The 17,581-nt window shown below is 40.1% G+C and overlaps 7 protein-coding genes across 14 annotated transcripts; 3 read left to right on the top strand and 4 right to left on the bottom strand.

The window, feature by feature from the left end:
• The first annotated feature begins 4,055 nt into the window (after positions 1-4,055).
• On the top strand, positions 4,056-6,365 carry LOC129729743 (uncharacterized). The gene is made up of 3 exons (XM_055688549.1): positions 4,056-5,761; positions 5,816-6,018; positions 6,072-6,365. The coding sequence occupies exons 1-3, from the start codon at positions 4,723-4,725 to the stop codon at positions 6,234-6,236; spliced, it is 1,407 nt and encodes a 468-aa protein (XP_055544524.1). The 5' UTR covers positions 4,056-4,722; the 3' UTR covers positions 6,237-6,365.
• A 429-nt stretch (positions 6,366-6,794) lies between these two features.
• On the bottom strand, positions 6,795-9,143 carry LOC129717874 (CREB/ATF bZIP transcription factor-like). 8 transcript variants are annotated; one of them, XR_008726770.1, is made up of 5 exons: positions 8,295-9,137; positions 8,110-8,225; positions 7,540-7,627; positions 7,074-7,461; positions 6,796-6,987 (listed from the first exon to the last, which is right to left on the bottom strand). XR_008726770.1 is itself a non-coding variant. In XM_055668115.1 (4 exons), the coding sequence occupies exons 1-4, from the start codon at positions 8,899-8,901 to the stop codon at positions 7,421-7,423; spliced, it is 852 nt and encodes a 283-aa protein (XP_055524090.1). In that variant the 5' UTR covers positions 8,902-9,137; the 3' UTR covers positions 6,795-7,420. The 8 variants fall into 8 exon arrangements, 5 of the variants coding, with proteins under 5 accessions (XP_055524090.1, XP_055524088.1, XP_055524093.1 ...); XM_055668115.1 differs by having other exon boundaries at positions 6,795-7,461; XR_008726769.1 differs by lacking the exon at positions 6,796-6,987 and having other exon boundaries at positions 7,446-7,461; positions 7,903-8,225.
• Positions 9,144-10,100: 957 nt separating this feature from the next.
• Positions 10,101-11,383, top strand: LOC129723391 (mitotic checkpoint protein BUB3). Its single transcript, XM_055677592.1, has 2 exons — positions 10,101-10,460; positions 10,523-11,383. The coding sequence occupies exons 1-2, from the start codon at positions 10,266-10,268 to the stop codon at positions 11,309-11,311; spliced, it is 984 nt and encodes a 327-aa protein (XP_055533567.1). The 5' UTR covers positions 10,101-10,265; the 3' UTR covers positions 11,312-11,383.
• Positions 11,303-12,917, bottom strand: LOC129723385 (RB-associated KRAB zinc finger protein-like). The gene is made up of 3 exons (XM_055677582.1): positions 12,629-12,917; positions 11,798-12,564; positions 11,303-11,707 (listed from the first exon to the last, which is right to left on the bottom strand). Exons 1-3 carry the CDS (start codon positions 12,767-12,769, stop codon positions 11,428-11,430), a joined length of 1,188 nt encoding a protein of 395 aa, XP_055533557.1. The 5' UTR covers positions 12,770-12,917; the 3' UTR covers positions 11,303-11,427.
• A 462-nt stretch (positions 12,918-13,379) lies between these two features.
• Positions 13,380-14,058, top strand: LOC129726075 (iron-sulfur cluster assembly scaffold protein IscU). The gene has a single exon (XM_055682688.1). The coding sequence runs from the start codon at positions 13,476-13,478 to the stop codon at positions 13,926-13,928; it is 453 nt and encodes a 150-aa protein (XP_055538663.1). The 5' UTR covers positions 13,380-13,475; the 3' UTR covers positions 13,929-14,058.
• A 216-nt stretch (positions 14,059-14,274) lies between these two features.
• On the bottom strand, positions 14,275-14,894 carry LOC129726084 (28S ribosomal protein S14, mitochondrial). Its single transcript, XM_055682699.1, has 2 exons — positions 14,682-14,894; positions 14,275-14,625 (listed from the first exon to the last, which is right to left on the bottom strand). Exons 1-2 carry the CDS (start codon positions 14,742-14,744, stop codon positions 14,302-14,304), a joined length of 387 nt encoding a protein of 128 aa, XP_055538674.1. The 5' UTR covers positions 14,745-14,894; the 3' UTR covers positions 14,275-14,301.
• A 660-nt stretch (positions 14,895-15,554) lies between these two features.
• Positions 15,555-17,458, bottom strand: LOC129726068 (translocator protein). The gene is made up of 2 exons (XM_055682675.1): positions 16,071-17,458; positions 15,555-16,005 (listed from the first exon to the last, which is right to left on the bottom strand). Exons 1-2 carry the CDS (start codon positions 16,395-16,397, stop codon positions 15,796-15,798), a joined length of 537 nt encoding a protein of 178 aa, XP_055538650.1. The 5' UTR covers positions 16,398-17,458; the 3' UTR covers positions 15,555-15,795.
• Between the last annotated feature and the right edge of the window lie 123 nt (positions 17,459-17,581).

Raw genomic sequence — 17,581 nt, forward strand, 5'->3', positions numbered from 1 at the left:
ACAGTTGCCAAATCCGGTAAAAATCGACCGAAGTAGGTAACCAGACCCAAGAAACTTCGGACTTCTTCTGAGCGAGAAGGTGCACGGAATTTCTGAAGAGCTTCAATCTTATTTCTAGATGGCTGAATGCCTTCAGAGGAAACGGTATGTCCTAGAAAATCCAGCTTTTGCACTTTGAAAATGCATTTATCTTTGTTCAGTAGCACTCCATAGCTTTTGAGTGTGGACAGAACTGACTCGAGAGCTTCATCGTGCTTTTTTTCAGTTTCAGCAAAAACTAGTATGTCATCGATGAAATTCACGGTGTTTTTACTGCAACGGCTTAAAATCTGTTCAAGTATTCGCTGGAAGTTCTCTGGAGCTATTACATATGCCATAGGCCTATGTGTGTAATAAAAGTCGTTATGTAGCGACTATCCTCGTCAAGTTCCACCTGGTGGAATGCTTCCTTGATGTCGAGGCGACTGAAGAACTTAGCAGATGTGAACCGTGGGTGAAAATCATCTATGGTGGGCATAAGATGTCTTTCTCTTAGGATAGCGACATTTGCACGACGCATATCGACGCACAAACGCAGATCACCGTTGTCCTTCACCACCGTTACTAAAGGCGAAACCCACTGACAACCGCCTTCGACTGGTTCAATTATGTCATTGACCAAAGGACTGCAACTTATCCTCGATCTTTTTCATCAGCGCGATGGGTGGACGGCGCGGGTGCTGGCATACTGATGAAACATATTTATCAATCGGAATACTAACTTTAACGCCTTTAATTTTTGGGAATGGTCGCTTCTCTTCTACCATAACCGATCTAACTCCATGACAACTGGGTAAGCCAATGAAAAGAACGCCCAATGCGGTGGCAGTTGATCTACCTAAGAGACATTGCTGACCACCTTTAACTACATAAAACGTAGTAATCTTCTTAACTGTCTTACCGGCATCCTCAATCACTACATCGGTTTCGAAAGTACCCAGCACAGTCAACGGCGTTGCTTTCTCTCCGTATGGCAGAAAAGTTTCGTCACACCGATTCTGCTGGTTCCATATATTGACGCCATTTGTTTCAGGTAATTCGACGATTTATCGTCATTTATGTTTTATGTCGCACCCAAACGACTGATATACTGGTTTACTAGGTCTACTCAAACAGAGTTTTCTTCCCTTAGTTAAGTCCGAACGAGCGGTAGCGAGTAAGGACAGCATTCGCTCGAACAGCGAGTCGGCCGAAGGCCGCGAGTGTATTGCTTTCCAAATGACACTTTAAAGCGAAATACATGTTATTGAAAGAGGGCTTTGATGATGATGACGATAATATAGGCTGACCAGATTTTATCGGGATAAAAACCGGACAAATAGGTTCAAAAAACGGGACAAATGATAAGATTGATTTTTAAATTTTTTACTAACCAAAGCACGCAAACAATCATTCATAGCTTTGATGAACCTACCCGAACCTGTACGATACTTAGCGTTTGAAAAAAATTAGTGTAGAAGAGTGAGATTTTTTGTGTAATAACGTTCATATAGGTGATAGAGATTTTGACTAACAATTATCATGAACTCAACTTTCAATCGTGACTTTTTCGTCAGTTTACGGTAGAAGATGTCTTTTCTAGTGGTGCGGTGCTGGCAAAAATGTACTCAGTAATATTTAAAAAATCCTGGCTGTTTGGCAACTTATTTTCCATTTGGGAAAAATTCAATGCAAAGTTCTATTTAACAACTCTTCAACGAGTATCCGAAACGGTACAAAATGGCAAAAGATGCGACGGTTAAAAAAAGTCGATAAAACGGGGCCGTCCCGTTCAAAACGGTACCTCTGGTCAGCCTACGATAATAACATATTCCGCATCACTTCCCCTTGGCCTTGTGTCCTTTCGGCCTTGTATCCATTCGGCCTCGCGACCATTCGGCCTCGCATCCATTCGGCCTCGCATCCATTCGGCCTCGCATCCATTCGGCCTCGCATCCATTCGGCCTCGCATCCATTCGGCCTCGCGTCCATTCGGCCTAGCGTCCATTCGGCCTCGCGTCCATTTGGCCTCGCGTCCATTCGGCCTCGCGTCCGTATGCCTGCCGTCCATTATGCCTCGCGTCCGTATGCCTCGCGTCTGTATGCTTAACGGGGTGCAATCTGTTTTCCCTCGGTGGTTGTAACCTGAAGTATTTAAAGAAAAGATGGGGTAGCAACGCGCAACAAATTTCATGCATACGAGAGAAGATGTAATAAATTACTTAGGTAATATTAATGTATGGTATTATACTATCTTTCCTAAATTTTATAAGAACTGACTAAATTTAGAAATAAAAATATCCAAATAAAAGGTTGCAAAAATATGGTGTTTTCTAGTACATAAAATATTTAACGTTATGACTCAAACTCACTCTTCGCTGCTTTAGAGTAATTATAAAATAATCGAATTTTAGAATTGTCAGCCCTCGCTACTTTAGGCTTCAAAATGGTTTGATTATTTCATATGTCAATACACATTCCTCTAGATCGAAAAACATTTTTTTTGTTGAACATAGGCAGGGCCGGATTTACGATTGTGGGGGCCCGGGGCCCAGTTATAGTGCGGGGCCCCGAAAAAAACAAAACCATTTTTTCATCGTACGAGGTAAAAACATTTATTTGCTATTGAAAAATTACCAAAAATTTGTTAGAATTTTCTCTTAAGCCCTATTTAGAGTTCCAAGCGAGGTGAAAATCTCATGCAAAACGTTCATTTTTTCACGCTCGTGAAAAATGCAACCTGCAAAAATTTCACTTCGCTTGGAACTGTAAACAAATTCGATCCAGCGAAATCAAAGGTTATGGATCTCATCTTTTTCACTTGGGTTTATTTTTTTTCCCGGATGCAAACGCTAGTGAAAAAAGCAGCAGCAAGCGAAAACTTGCGTGCGTTTCTATTCTGTCAGTTGCAGCCAATTTTCACTTCGCTCGGAGTGTAAACTCGTGAGTTTCGCTTCACTTAAACTGTAAACTGCAGACTGGTGAAATACCTGCGTGTAGAGCGGGGGCCTAGTGTGGTTGGTAACGTCTCTGCCAACCACGCTCGACGCCTGGGTTCGAATCCCACCGCCGACATAGGTGTCGATGGTTGTGAGGTGGCGTGATCCACTCACAACCAACCCAACTGGTCTAGATTCAATCCTAGCCGACACCGGGAGATTTTCTGAGGCGAAAAATCTCTGGGATCACGCTTTCCATCGCATGAGGAAGTAAAGCCGTTGGCGCCGGTCCGTTAATAAACGGGTCGTGAGTTAGGGTCCTGGGTGTGGAGTCGCCTCCCTGGGCGTCGGTGATTGGCCACAACAGTGGCGGAACTAGACCGACGGAAAATAAGCGAGAATAAAAAAAAAAGAAATACCTGCGTGTTCCACAAACGGGTTTTCACGACAGATTTCGCAAGCGAAAATTTACGCTTTTTCACTTGTCAAATGTTTCACTCCGCTTGGAACTGTAAACTATGCTTTGCGAGTTTTTTTGCCGAAAATTTATCGTACTCGAAACTTAATAATGCTAAGTTTGACTGTCTTTCATTATTCACAGTGGTACGCACTGTGCGGTATTTTTAATAAGTTTCATCTTCAATTTTTTTTCTTGATACCTAAAAAAAACTACCGCAATTTGAAAAAATTGCGATCCACAGGCAAAAATTTGCACACAATTTGAGAAAGACTGCGCAAATATAAGACGACTCTGACAATAATAGAAACTAGGAAAAAACTACGCACATCTGCAGGTCAATAAAATCTGCACACGAACTCAGAAAATCTGCATTTTTCAAAGCACATTTGGTATCCCTGATTCGGACAAGTTAGCAAAAGCAATGCATTAAAAAACTCGTGGGTTATTTTCTTTCTCTGCTTTACTTCCCATGTGCGTTGGTTCGATTCAAATGGTGTGTTAATGTGTGTCATTACAAGAGAATCCAAGGTGAACTCTTATGGATGTAGTTGTGATATTGGCGCTCGCGAAAAAATAAAACGGAAGGAAAGTGTCAGATTGAAATGTTCTGTTAAAATTTTCTTACTGTAAATTAAACTTTTGATTGAATCTCATTTTTTAAAAAAGAAAAAATCTTTTTCTTGATTTGTGGGGGCCCCAAAAATGTGGAGGCCCGGGGCCCGGGCCCCCTGGGCCCCCCCATAAATCCGGCTCTGAACATAGGTTTAATGGATATGTTACAATGTTGTAGCCTAGCGCTGTTAACTTGCAAGATCCAAAAAGCAGTGTTCCGAAATTTAATCAGCCTTTTTAGGATTTCGTTCCTATCGGACTTTCTAGACTCGATCCCTATTGCAAACTGTGAAAAACTTTACCAGATTGTAACATCAAATATATCGTGGATCAATCCAAGCAGAAAATTTTTCCTTCTCTCTTCACTTCTCGTAACTCTAGAAAACAGCTATCGAAAGTATAGTTTTCCGCAGAATGCACACTGCAAATTGTATGCGCACGGAATCGGCTGTCTGCAAAGTGTTGTTGCAGCTCATCTCTTGCTGCGACCGTGAAAATCGTGTCGCATACTGCAAGAATATGGACCTGCCAATGCGCCTGCCAGGGAAAACTGACGACAATTGCAAAAATAAACGACGCTGTTAGTTGCGCCTCGATGACCCCGCAAGAAACTGCATCTCTTTTCGGATGTTGATCAGCAGACCATAATGCAGCCAGATTGCTTCCAGTCGCTTGGCGCCCGTTGTTGGCGAAATGCTGCCTCTGTCGGGAATAGTTTATTTCGTATTTGCTATCGTCGTAGTGCCACTTGAGTTCGCGGGTGCTGATTGGGTGGAGATACCGTTCCTGCAACCGTCCACCACAACCCAGAAGACGACGGTCATTCGAAAGAATAGCAACCAAACCGCGCTTATAGCAAACTCGAACATCATCAGTCACGTACTTCCAGCGGTGGGTGGTGTGCGGCCAATTCTAACTGAAGCTGAACTTGAATCCAGTGTGAAAGTACCTAATTCTGACAATCAACATAAATTGTATCTCCGACCATTTCAAAACCCAGTCACACCAGTTAGAATAAGTAATCTGGTGGACTTTGATGAGTTTACTCGCAGATCCAGTACCGAGATAACGAGAGGCGAGAAAGTGACGACCGCTGAACCAAACGTAAACTTTCAAAAGTGGTTCTCTGAACATAAACGAGCCAATATATCCGCCGTTCTACCGTGGTCTTCTCTGTCCCAGGACAGACATTCATTTGTAACGACGGCTAACCGAACCGAACATCCTCCAATAGCCGGTGAAGATCGTCTACCTCTGAGCAACAAGTACGAAGAGGAATCCATCGAGTATCTGAATCGGGATGATGTTGCGCCTCATAGAGGAGCACATGCAGTGCCAACCCAAAATCAGCCCGTCAATCAACGGCTGGATTTTTCAGCGGATGATTATGCCAGTGAAGAAACAGAACAAAACAATTCTGCAGAAAGTGCTGAGTCGCAAGATGATGCAGATCAGTTCGCCGATTTCGATGATTACGATCAGCAATTCCAAAATGCTAGTAATTTCAAAAGAAGGCGACGACCGTTTAATCGTGGACGTGTCACTATCGTACGAGTTATACCGCCTAGACGACGCTTTCGGCCGAAGGAAGCGAATGGGGATGGCTCTTTCGTGGGGTTTCTGCGATTTCTCAAACGAATGCAAGATGGTTTTATGCTGAAAACCGCAAAAAGCCTCGGTGACAAAATCAAGTTGCTGACAAACCTGAAGGATCAACTGCTTTTGAATATAGGTGAGGGTTAACGCAAAAATTTGTTCAGTTTAAAACGAATTCGCTGTTTTCTAGAAAGCCGCATGTCGGCCCTGTGGGGTCGAGCACCAAGTTTTACTGGAGTTGAGAGCTCAGGAAATCAACGACGAATTAAGCGAGGATGGATGGAAGCATATTCTAACGGGGGTCATGGTGGGATAGGCTTTGCCTCGACTGAAACCACGCTACTGACCCTATCCTTCCTAACGTTTGCAGTTTTTCTGATTAAATTGGTTCTGGTAAGCATGTTTTTCTGATTTCGGGTTAGTGAGTTTAACGATTCTTTTCGTAGCAAGTGATAAACACGATCAAATCTAAACACTACATGTACACTATGACTTCCCTGAATAGGCCAACAATAAAACTGAAGCGAAGCAAACGCAGTCGTGAAGAGGAGGATCTGTTGAACCGCAAGCTGAACATTATGAGTGCTATCAATAGCTACAAATTTAATTGAAAAATAAGGGCTGATGAAATAGCTTTGAACAAGCTAAGCAATAAAAGAAGCCTATTTTGCCGACGAAAGCATCCCTCAATTCGAAGAACGGGATTTGAAATGCACTTTAATAAATGATGCCTCAATTAACAGTTACCGCTTTTGATGATTTTTAACTTGTTACCTATTTCAGAGATCCTCGATTTGGTTCCTTAGACTTTCTTCCACAAATTGCCTAGACTGCCTGACGTACGCACTCTCATGTTCTTATTTAAGTTCCTTTTCCGTTTAACTTCGTCGTTCCAATCTTTGTAGCATTTTAGCCATCCGTAGAGAAAGAGAAAATGATCAGAAATTTTCAATTCTTATCACAGTTTGGTATGATCATTAAACTTTAACAATTTAACGATTAATCTAATCAATTAGATTAGCACTAATCAGATTATAGGATAGGTCTGGCTAACAGTCTGTTTCGAGACGATTTGTAGTGTGAAAGGAATATACAAAGTTTTGCAAGGAGAGGCAAAATACAAGCTGAAATTTCGGATTCACATAAAATCTCGACCATTACCGTTGAAGTACTTGTAAGTATATACGTAATTTTTTTTTTATTAAGTCAAACCTATTTCTGTGTTCCTAATGGAATTAATATATAGTTATGGTGAAAGCTTACCTCTAAAAGATCCTGCCTCCCAATCTTACATATTAACAATCAAAACTCATTCTGCATCATTAAGATCTCGCTACGGAGTGTTTACTGAATTTCTTACATCTTGTGAACCGATTATTTTGTGTTGAAAATTAACGAAAAAATATTTTTTATCAACAAGTTGGAGGTAATGGCAATATAGTACCTACCGTAATGAGCTGGCTTGCTGGCTTCGCAATCTTTCGACGTTTTTACTCCTGAACTCCACCCGCAATCATTCTCTCTGAAAGAACAGTTCAAGGACAGAAAACGGGGTGAAAGCAACGTGACTCGATAGGAACAGGACTGGTAGCAGCTAGATTTGGTGATCCCCGGAAGAAATGAGCGGTTCTTTTTACCTTTTAAGGTGGGTAATGGGTGTGGAACCAGAATTACTTTTAAAACGAGAATATTTCCCATCTCATTTCTTCACTCCACCGCATCCAGCTGCTGGCGCCCACGGTTTGGAACGATACAACACGGCGGACAAACTTCATGCATCACAACTAAACACAGCTCAGGTCTTTCGTTTTAGCTGCTGGAGAATCCAGAGCTTGGCTGTAAATGCGAATGGAGAAGCAATTTAATATTGTTGGTTGTTCGTCGCATGCCAGATGTTGGAAATGTTCACCCCACCTTGTTGGTATCCTGTGAAACTGCCATCGAGGCAGTTATCCATCGCTCTTTCCGGTACAACAAAGTGCCTGTAGCGAACCCTCGAAAGCTGAAATTGCAATATAGATTAACTAGTAATTTTCATCTCCAGTTTCCAGGAATCATTTTAGCTACGATTTTAGTTCTATGTCATTACTCCAACTTGTTTCTTTTTTATGAAAGATTGTTTTCTAATTTAAAAGGAAAGGTTATGATAAATTAGAAAAAGGAAACAACGTTTCCTTTCGATCTTTTTAATGACTAACCATGAAAAGCTAACTCCTACTGTCATTAACAAAAAAGTAGCATAAAAAGTAACTTAAAACTATAAAACATGATACCGACATTCTACTTGAACCTGATTTATCGTGTCTGAGAGTCCTCGAGCCATGCACGGTGTGAGCTTAACGCACAAGAAGCGCAGAACTCCACCGAAACACGACCACCGGGAATAATATGCACGCAGACACCAGCTTCTTCTGCTCCTGAGGAACCTGCACTCAACAAGTCGTAGTTACTGTGCTCAAAATAGTTATGTTCTGTGGTAATTACTTGCTCGCTGCTACGTTCCACTGCATTACTTGTCATCGTTGACAGAAGCTCGTCTACGTCTGGCAAGCAACTAAATTCCTCCTCGAACCTTATTTGCTGGGATGCCAAACCTAAATCTGAAGATAAAAATTCGGACTCGATCAGAAAGCTGGACAAAAGTGGATCCTCCTGGTATTGAACAGTACCGTTTTCGTTGATGTCATAATCCACGCTAGATGGCACGGAATGTGGAGAAACAAAACCCTCGTCGCTGCTATTTCCGGTAGGTGAACGAACTTTTTGCGTACAGCTTAACTCAGAAGACGTCATGCGCAATCCTGACTTACGGATTGCTCCCAATACTTTCATAATGCCAGATTTGTTTGCGATAACTTTCTTCAAATAATTTCTCTCGCGCGTTAATTGGTCCACTTGTTTGCTTTTTCTTTTCATCTCCTTCCGAATGTCTTTATTTACTTGTCTCAATTCATCCAGTTCTTTTTCAAGATTCTCGACGTGTTCTTTCTTGCGACGCCGATTTTCACGTGCAAGGAGTGCATTTCTGTTGGAGATTTTGGGATTGGGTCGTCGAGTCGGATTACGCTGTATGCATACATTTCCCTTCAACGTCTTACATCCCGGCGCTATGCCACCAGACGCCATACTTCCTTTCTTAGTCGCCGGAACATATTCATCACTGTCGTAACCTTCTTCCTCTTGGATAGACTCGGTTTCACTTCCACTACTTGTGAGCTCATCTTCTTGATAAGTGTCGATTTGCTTAGTGAAAATACGATTCAACGAAAAAGCCATATTGTAAACGTACGCAAAACGTTTTCGAGCAGCGATGGGACGTAGCGAATATAATCGTAAAAACGGATAAAATCTGGGCAACTTTTACGTTTCTGGGTTAGTACTTACTTCCGTCAAATAATGTTCAGTAAATTAAACAAAAAAATATGAAATATTCACAGTTTTAATACGTTTTTCTGCGATAAATAGTGGCTAGTGATATTTGTAACCGCAAATACTTTGTGAATATGACTCACCCCTGTCATATTGTTCATGATGATATATGATAAGGTGCATACATGAATGTTCGAAAAAATATTTTTTGCTGTGGTAGGGTTGTCACACTATTCATGTCCCCTCATGACCTTTTGTCGTAAACATTCTCGAGGTATCGCTGTAAATGCGCAGAAATATAATCTTTTTACCGGCCGCTACTTTTTCAATTATGCCTTGATCAGACTACGCCGTATATCACCTGATATCGCCAGATGATATTGGATATCACTTCGGGTGTTCACACTACAGTAAATATGGTTTGACATTTGCTTTGGCAATTGAAAAGAGAAAAAAAAACAGGTCAAAGCAAAACAAGACAACAAAAACAATGCAATTAGGATTCTGATGTCAGCTAGTTGGCTTGTACCAGCGCGAACTCTCATATACAATTGTCAAAATGTGCGGAATGACGAAAGCAAAAATATTTCCTTTTTTCTTTTTCGCATGCAACGTGAATTGTGAAATTTGTAGGGTTGCGTCAAATGTCATTAGGCCGTGTTGCCAACTATTGCAAATCTGATTTTTTATTGGTTTTCGATGATGATATCCGGGATATCATGTAGCCGAGGTGATATTTACTGACAGCTCGAAAGAATAAGGATGGTGATATGGCCTCCATAGCATGAATTACCTGATATCAGGTGATATGCGATGTAGTGTAAACTATAGACATAGTGTGACATGTCTTGCCTTCTGACATAGCTGATCTGCGGCCGAAATCCGAGAACACGTTTCTTCGAAGAGAAGAAAGTTTCTTTATTGAAGGTATATAAAAAAAATGAAATCTACATTTTAACATTTTCGTAATTTGTTCTGACGCCTCACCTAATATAGAAATGTTCCCTAAGGTAGGTCTTATTTTAAACCTTAGCCCTATTGAGTTGTTGCTCTTGATAAACTTTTGACGAAAATCTCCATTTTGAAAAAACGCAGCCCGTTTTCGCGCTTCATTTTCGAAAACATATTGTTAGCAGTCTGACAGTCTCACGTTTCAAATTTTCGCCGATGTGCTGAAGTAAATAGAAAAACCAACGGAGTAAAAGTATCCGCGTAATTTATCAACCCCATAAAATTGCTGTACGTTACTGGAGAGATACGCAACGGTACCAATGGAACGAAAACCGGAAACGCAAATACAAAACGCTCCCAGCGACATAATATCCTCAGTGAAATTTTCCCCGCAAACAAACCAATTCTTGTTAGTTTCAAGCTGGGATTCCAGCGTCAGGTTGTACGATGTGGTTAACAACACACTACGGCAGAAATATTATCATGATGCTCCAATACTGGACTGTGCATTTCATGTAAGTTTATCGTATTCATAATAAAAAATATCCATAAAGATCAATCAAACGGTCTTTTCCAGGATTCGGTTCGAACGGTCAGCGGCGGATTGGATAATCTGGTTAAGCTGTATGACCTGAACACGCACGCCGAAAGTATTATAGGTACTCATGACGCCCCGGTTAAGTGTGTCGAACATTCGTCTAAGGTAAACGGAATTTTGACGGGGAGCTGGGACAAAACCATTAAAATGTGGGATGTTCGAGAAAAAGAGTGTGTTGGAAGATACGAACAAAGCAACGGAAAGGTGTATTCGATGAGTTGTATTGACGAGAAGTTGGTAGTGGCCACCTCTGAGCGGAAGGTGCTAGTATGGGATCTTCGTAATATGGGACAGTATTTGACACGAAGGGAGTCTTCACTAAAATTCCAAACTAGAGCGATCCGCTGCTTTCCGAACAAGGAGGGCTATGTAATGAGCTCAATCGAAGGAAGAGTTGCCGTTGAGTACTTTGATATGGATCCCGAAGTTCAGAAAAAGAAATTCGCTTTCAAATGCCATCGTTCGAAAGAAAATAACATCGAGCTCATCTATCCTGTAAATGCACTCAGTTTTCATAATGTGTTTAATACGTTCGCTACTGGCGGTTCTGACGGCTACGTTAACATTTGGGACGGTTTCAATAAGAAGCGCCTGTGCCAGTTTCATCTTTATGACAGTTCTATATCATCTTTGGCATTCAGCTATGACGGGAGCACTTTGGCGATTGCTTGTTCGTATCTGGAAGAATCAGAAATTCCCCCAGATCCGAAGCCAGAGCCGACTTTGTATGTTCGATATGTTAGTGAAGCGGAAACTAAGCCTAAGTAGAGTAAAATCGATAATCAGAGTTAGGTTCCCCAATTTATATAATCAGTTCGAAATAAATTTAATTTTACAAACCCCAAATTTGTCTTTGTCTCACATCAAACTCATTGATCTAATACTCAATATGTAATATCTAAATCAACTGGTAGAGATTGGTCATCAGGTAAATCAATCTGTGCTATCGGATTTAGCTCCAACACTTCTGAAGACTGAGTTTGATACTGTTTTAAACGGCGTAGTTCATCAATACTGCTTACGTCAAGTGGAAAAGTTCCATTTTTCTTGTGAGTTCTGTAGTGGGCGCCGAGATTGTGTTTCACGGTGAACCGTTTGCCACAAATTTCACATGGAAACTGTGCAACACCAGTATGCACTACGGAGTGAAGTTTCAGGTTGCTTCTGAAAAAAATATTCAATGTCCAGTTGAGATACTACAGTTTTAGCTTGAGGCTAACTTCAATTGAAAAAAAAAAAGCTTCGAATTCTTACCCCCGTCGGAATTTTTTGCCGCAGACTTCGCAGGTGAATTTTGGCTCTTCGGTATGCATTTTCTTATGCCGCAGCCAGGAGCTGGTTCCTTTGATTCGCTTGCCACAGTGCTGACAATCGTAAAACCGGTTGATTGACTTGTGCAGATGACGGTGCTGTTGTAGGCTATATTTCGAGTGCAGCCGGCGCCCACAGCCTTCGATCTCACAGACGAATGGTTTTATTCCAAGGTGCCGATTGAGGTGCCCTTCAAGGCACACTTGGGAAATAATTTGACCACAGGTATCGCACATGACTTTTTCATTTTGTTTGGTAGTTTTGCGCGAACTTCCGGCAGATTTTTTTTTCTTTAAATTGGTTTCTTCTGATTCATCTCCCGAGTCAGTAGGTTCAGTGATCTCTGATGCCAGATTAGAGTCTTCTTGTATGGACTCTTCTTCGTATATTTCATTCATTTCAGTTTCTTGTTTCTCTAAGTAAATAATCTCTTGCTTTATTTGGAGCTGCACATTTTCGAGGTTTTTGGTATCAGAGAGAGGGTTCTCTAAAGAACCGGTCTTATTAAGAACATCATTACGATATTTATAAATAGATTCACTAATGTAGGTAATAGCATCTGTTGCGTCTTTCCAACAACTGCTTTCAAGAATAGGTTTCCTAGTCAGAAGTTTATTCGTTTCTTGGCATAACTGTCGGAAACTGACAATCACGCTAACCATATTTTTACAATTAAAGCATAATTGCGTCGAAAGATCTGACCTATAAGTCTGTAAGACATAAAAAAAATTGCATTTACCATCATAACGGTGCAACGTAACGAATTAATAAAACCTTAACACCAACAGCAGCCAGTATTTGTCGCTTAAAATCCAATTCTCGACCGAAAATGTTCACCAGTTTTTTATTCGGATATTGCTGCAAACAGAGGCGGCACCATCCCGGCAGCATACTATATACTGGCACCGACGACATCGCTAAGCAATCGTTTTTATAAAACAAGATCTCGTTCAGTATGTATTCACTTTATTGATTTATTTCATTTTGCTATATATAACTTTTGTTTATGCCTTTATCTGATTAATGAATCATGATCAACCAAAGATAATTTAATTAAGGTATGCTGTCTTGCCGGTTAATTAATGGTAGGCAAGGATGCCAAATATATTGATAGATCTGTAACAACTTTAGGCAATTTATTTGTTTCGATTGCGGATGAAAAAACTTATTGGACACAGCGCATGGAGATGGGTAATGCAAAATTGTCATTTTCATACTAGTATACTTTTATAAGTATACTTAATAATTAAAAAATATTAAGACTTAATGGATTTCTAACGATAGTAAACTTTTTGTACGTAGTTCTATTTAAAAAATAGTAGGTCATTTTTCCATGCATTCATTTTGTCCAACATTGACTGTGATATAAAAAATAATAATTATATTGTTTCGAAACGTTCTATAAAAATACGTGCCGTACATAACAAGTACACGCGTTACGTTACCTCAATTAGGCATCTTTGACCTATAGCATTTTTCGACACACATTCATCTTTGTGTCAAAATCATCTGTTTTGTGCATTTTACTGCTTTTACTGCGCAGTGAATGAAAAAATAAAGGGATTGTGAAATAGTTTGCCCTGAAAGTTCTTTAGGTATAGAGTCGCAGAACATCAAAACAATGGCCGCGCTGCAGAAAAGTTTCAATTCTTTGATCAAATTACGTCGTGCTCAGAGCGTTCCGGTTGCTCTGTACCACGCAAATGTGCTCGATCATTACGAGAATCCACGAAACGTTGGATCGATGGACAAGAAGGAGAAAAATGTCGGAACCGGACTCGTCGGTGCTCCGGCTTGCGGTGACGTCATGAAGCTGCAGATTCGAGTCGATGAGAACGGAAAAATAGTCGATGCTAAGTTCAAAACTTTCGGCTGTGGATCGGCAATCGCCTCGAGCTCGCTGGCCACCGAGTGGGTAAAGGGAAAAACTCTGGATGAAGCAAAGAAACTAAAAAATACTGATATCGCGAAGGAATTATCTCTTCCCCCGGTCAAATTGCACTGCTCTATGCTGGCAGAAGATGCCATCAAGGCAGCACTGGAAGATTACAAAAAGAAGCAAGATAAGAAATAGATCGATGGCTTGCTGGATTAGCTTTAGAGAAGAGTAATTTTAATCTGGTTATGTAAAATAGAGTGATAACAAAACGTTAAATATACTGAATCTTTGTGACATGAATGGAAATAAACATGATTGCTAAAAATGTTGGATTAATTATATTTAGTTCAAAACGGGCACATCAGCTATCAAATTGATGACAATGGCCCCTGCAATCCCTGTCTCTGTAGGAAAATAGAACCAATTCTCTTAGATTCGTGTTGTAAGCTCAAAAGAATTGTGAAACGGTTTTTTTTTTGTAAAATTTGTTTTGCCAGGGTACCAAATTTCTAAACGACTGAGGATAACAAAAATAGACGAATTTGCGAACAACTCATTACAACTTTATTCACCACATAGCTCTCTGAACACCAGACAATTTATTGTAGTCGGCAAAATGTCTCCAAACGATACGACTGACACGCCAACGATGCACAATACCTCGAGAACGCGAAGTAACAGCACACCGTTCCCGGACTCGCACAAGTGACGTATCTCTCGGGAAGGCATGGATTTCAGCGCTCGCTATCTCGCGTAACTCAACAGGTAGAATGGTGTTCTTTCGTAGGGAATTAACACGTAGTCGATCCTTGGCATTATCTACCACAATCCTTCGTCGTTTAGCATCCTTGAGCATCCGCCAGTCAGTCCACTTGTTACGAACTTGTTGGAACTACGATAAAAACAATCGATCACGATAAACATTAAGTATATTAAGTGTAATTTTACCCCAATGCCGGATACATTGTGACCAATCGCTGTGAATCGATTAAAAACTGTGCCAAATAACATCGCGTGAAGATTTTGCCAGCAAAATGGATTTTACACATTAACCGGAATGTTAATTCGAGTTATAGTTTTTGAGGTTTTGTGAGTTATGTGTTGTGATTTGGTTATGCAAGAGATGTCAAAACAAATGTGGGTTCGTAGCAAAAGACCGAATCTAGAAAAGGCCGACAACTTACGAAATGTATATATAAATATCTAATTTAATGCTCTTGATATAAAAGTATTTCCTGCTCATTTTAATACTAAATTTTGGTGTTTGTTTCAAATTGAGCAAATTTTCGAATAAAAATAAACAAATTCGCTATTCATAACACATTTTAAAATACGCCACTGCACCACTACAGGGTTTTCCTACATCACAGTTTGGACACATCGCTAATCATCTTGCTAGACTTCTTCAGTTTTTACTTGTCCAATGTTTCTCGATTAGGCGGAATCGCTAAGTTTTCTTCGAACCTTATAAGATTTTAAACATGGAAGCTGATAAAAATTCATCTTGCAAAGTTCATTAGCTTCCTACTTGTATTTCATCAGCACCTAGCTATACAGATTGTGCGTCCGATCCGGTTACGATTACGAGCATCCTCGCGACGCGTCCTCTACTCCATTTAAATAAAATTAACACCATACTAGACTCACAACGTAGATGTCCATCATCAGTTTTCTTCTTTCGGCTACAATCCTCCTTTTTAAACAAACCGGTTCGAACAAAACATTCACCGCTGAAAAACTTTTCGGACACAAGTGAACAGTAAAGAACAATGTTGTAAATTGAGTAGTGGTTAGGGATACTAGGTAATTACAACCTTAAGCTTAGTTAAATAGATTTATTTAGAAATGGTTCAGAGTAGAGGTGTATTTCCTTAATTGTTTTACAAATATTCTAGCTCACAAATTCACTGGTTGATTCATACTTTTACTATGAAATATAGTGTTTTATTGACAACATTTGTTTACAACAAATCTGAAGCAGTATTGTGATTTAACCCGTAAATTCTTAAGCGTTCTCAACGCTTCGACAACATCCGATCGAACGCGCTAACTAGGTAGCAATTTAGTTCGTTTTTTTCTTAGGCTCTTTCACCTCCTCGATTGTTGCTGTCGACTCTGGGTTAAGTTTGTAAATCTTGTAGTTGAGCAGTGTAGCGAAGGAACACCAGGCAAAATATGGGATAAATACATAACCAGCGAGCTTGTTTATGTTGAAAAATGCAAATCCCGTTGCTGCTACCGTGGCAGTCAGAGCAGCTAACTCTACGAAGCTCTGAAATAAACAAAAGAACATGAGAGTTGCCCTTGCATAAAACGTCAATAACAAATTTGTTTTACCCATTTCAATTCGTGTCGCTTAAAGAATATTGGAGTCCACGCCCAATTAAGCGCCAGCTGAGTTCCGTACAAAAACAGCGGTCCTTGTGCAATGCCACTGAAGCCACCACCATCTCTCCATACTAGATAGGAAGCGTATCCCATTCCGGCGTACAGTGACGTCCATACCGGTGCGAAAATCCAGTTCGGAGGACGGAACGAGGGAAAGTTCAGATTCTGATACCAACCTTTTATTTCCTGCCGGGTAAGATAACCGTTAACCCATCCTCCCATCTGAGGCAGAGCAATTGCTCCTATTATCTTGACAATATCCCACTGTTGAACCATCTTGAGACCGGCTACGATTGACAATGACTCAACAACACCGGTGGTAGCACTGTATATGACTGAACACTGAAATGTTTTCACTTGCTAGATGGTAGTGTCGCACAATTTGCTTTATCTTTTCCTCAGCGATATGAGTAAGCTCAATAAAACATTGCAAACACTGAATGAACATAGCACAGGTGTATGTGTGATGATAGACGCTAGAGACGGCGAAGAGATGTTTGCTTAGCAAGTTAAGCATTTTTTTGCGATGCATATTCAATCGAAGTTTAGTGAGCAAGTCGATCACGCAACGTATATTGTTGGCTAATAAATTCAATTTCGAAATATTTTGACCGCGTCTTCAACTAAACCGATTTGAGTTGTTCTGTCATAGAACTGATTTAGCATTGTGAAGATAAAAATAATGCGATGCCTTTTTTACTATAGAAATAAATAAAGTTTGCAATGTATCCAAAGTAAATCACATTGAATTGTGCAAACATTTTCTACATGGACTTGAGACAAGTGGTGCCAATGAAAAGAGGATTGAATCTTAATCTGAAAAACTCGAATATTATTGGTTATATTTTTGTTCAAAAATATCGGAGCATGTACTGATAAATTTGGAGCCACTGCTATTATAACGAATGAAAATGCACTTTGAAAATTACATAAAGCTGAATCACGGAATTCAAAAGACTGAAAACATAGTGTTCATTCAGGTTGTGAAACATTTCGAAAATCTAGAAACCCAGTTTTTCAATCGATGTATCCCCGAATGCACTCCATTACCGAAAATAAGTCTGCCGAATGTAGTTTTTTTAAAATAAATTTAAGACATTCTCGGTCTTCTGTTGGATGTAAGGAGCAATTCACGTTAAAAATCGTTCACAAATTTTAAGAAATGTAACAATAATAAATATTTAGTTGTTGTATTCGCGGTGATGGATAACGAAAAGATTTTTTGGGGAAATATTTTTGGGAAGACGGTCCTTGGGCAATTGATACATTCTGGAAAGTTTTTTTTTGAGAATTGTTATACAATCTGATTTTGGATTACAATTCTCGGAACAGATAATTAACCCGAGGAAACAGCAGACAAATACGAATACGTTGTTACCCATTTTCTAGTGATCGAAATTGGTTGTAGTAAACAAGTGTATAATTATGCCTATTATTCTAATCAGAGCTTCGCTTTGGAC

This window comes from Wyeomyia smithii, chromosome 1 (genome assembly GCF_029784165.1).
Source record: "Wyeomyia smithii strain HCP4-BCI-WySm-NY-G18 chromosome 1, ASM2978416v1, whole genome shotgun sequence".
NCBI classification, from domain to species: Eukaryota; Metazoa; Arthropoda; class Insecta; order Diptera; family Culicidae; genus Wyeomyia; species Wyeomyia smithii.

Bases quoted from the DNA above. Each gene is read 5' to 3' on its own strand.
- LOC129726075 (XM_055682688.1), top strand. From the start codon at position 13,476: ATGGCCGCGCTGCAGAAAAGTTTCAATTCTTTGATCAAATTACGTCGT.
- LOC129723385 (XM_055677582.1), bottom strand. From the start codon at position 12,769: ATGTCGTCGGTGCCAGTATATAGTATGCTGCCGGGATGGTGCCGCCTC. The intron at 12,565-12,628 runs GTTTTATTAATT...TATGTCTTACAG, and splicing joins TGGCTGCTGTTGGTGTTAAG to ACTTATAGGTCAGATCTTTC. The intron at 11,708-11,797 runs GTAAGAATTCGA...TATTTTTTTCAG, and splicing joins GGCAAAAAATTCCGACGGGG to AAGCAACCTGAAACTTCACT.
- LOC129726084 (XM_055682699.1), bottom strand. From the start codon at position 14,744: ATGTTATTTGGCACAGTTTTTAATCGATTCACAGCGATTGGTCACAAT. The intron at 14,626-14,681 runs GTAAAATTACAC...TTTTTATCGTAG, and splicing joins ACAATGTATCCGGCATTGGG to TTCCAACAAGTTCGTAACAA.
- LOC129729743 (XM_055688549.1), top strand. From the start codon at position 4,723: ATGCTGCCTCTGTCGGGAATAGTTTATTTCGTATTTGCTATCGTCGTA. The intron at 5,762-5,815 runs GTGAGGGTTAAC...GCTGTTTTCTAG, and splicing joins TCAACTGCTTTTGAATATAG to AAAGCCGCATGTCGGCCCTG. The intron at 6,019-6,071 runs GTAAGCATGTTT...TTCTTTTCGTAG, and splicing joins TTCTGATTAAATTGGTTCTG to CAAGTGATAAACACGATCAA.
- LOC129723391 (XM_055677592.1), top strand. From the start codon at position 10,266: ATGGAACGAAAACCGGAAACGCAAATACAAAACGCTCCCAGCGACATA. The intron at 10,461-10,522 runs GTAAGTTTATCG...GGTCTTTTCCAG, and splicing joins TACTGGACTGTGCATTTCAT to GATTCGGTTCGAACGGTCAG.
- LOC129726068 (XM_055682675.1), bottom strand. From the start codon at position 16,397: ATGGTTCAACAGTGGGATATTGTCAAGATAATAGGAGCAATTGCTCTG. The intron at 16,006-16,070 runs GTAAAACAAATT...TGTTTATTTCAG, and splicing joins AGCGACACGAATTGAAATGG to AGCTTCGTAGAGTTAGCTGC.
- LOC129717874 (XM_055668113.1), bottom strand. From the start codon at position 8,901: ATGGCTTTTTCGTTGAATCGTATTTTCACTAAGCAAATCGACACTTAT. The intron at 8,226-8,294 runs GTACTGTTCAAT...TTTTATCTTCAG, and splicing joins TTATGACATCAACGAAAACG to ATTTAGGTTTGGCATCCCAG.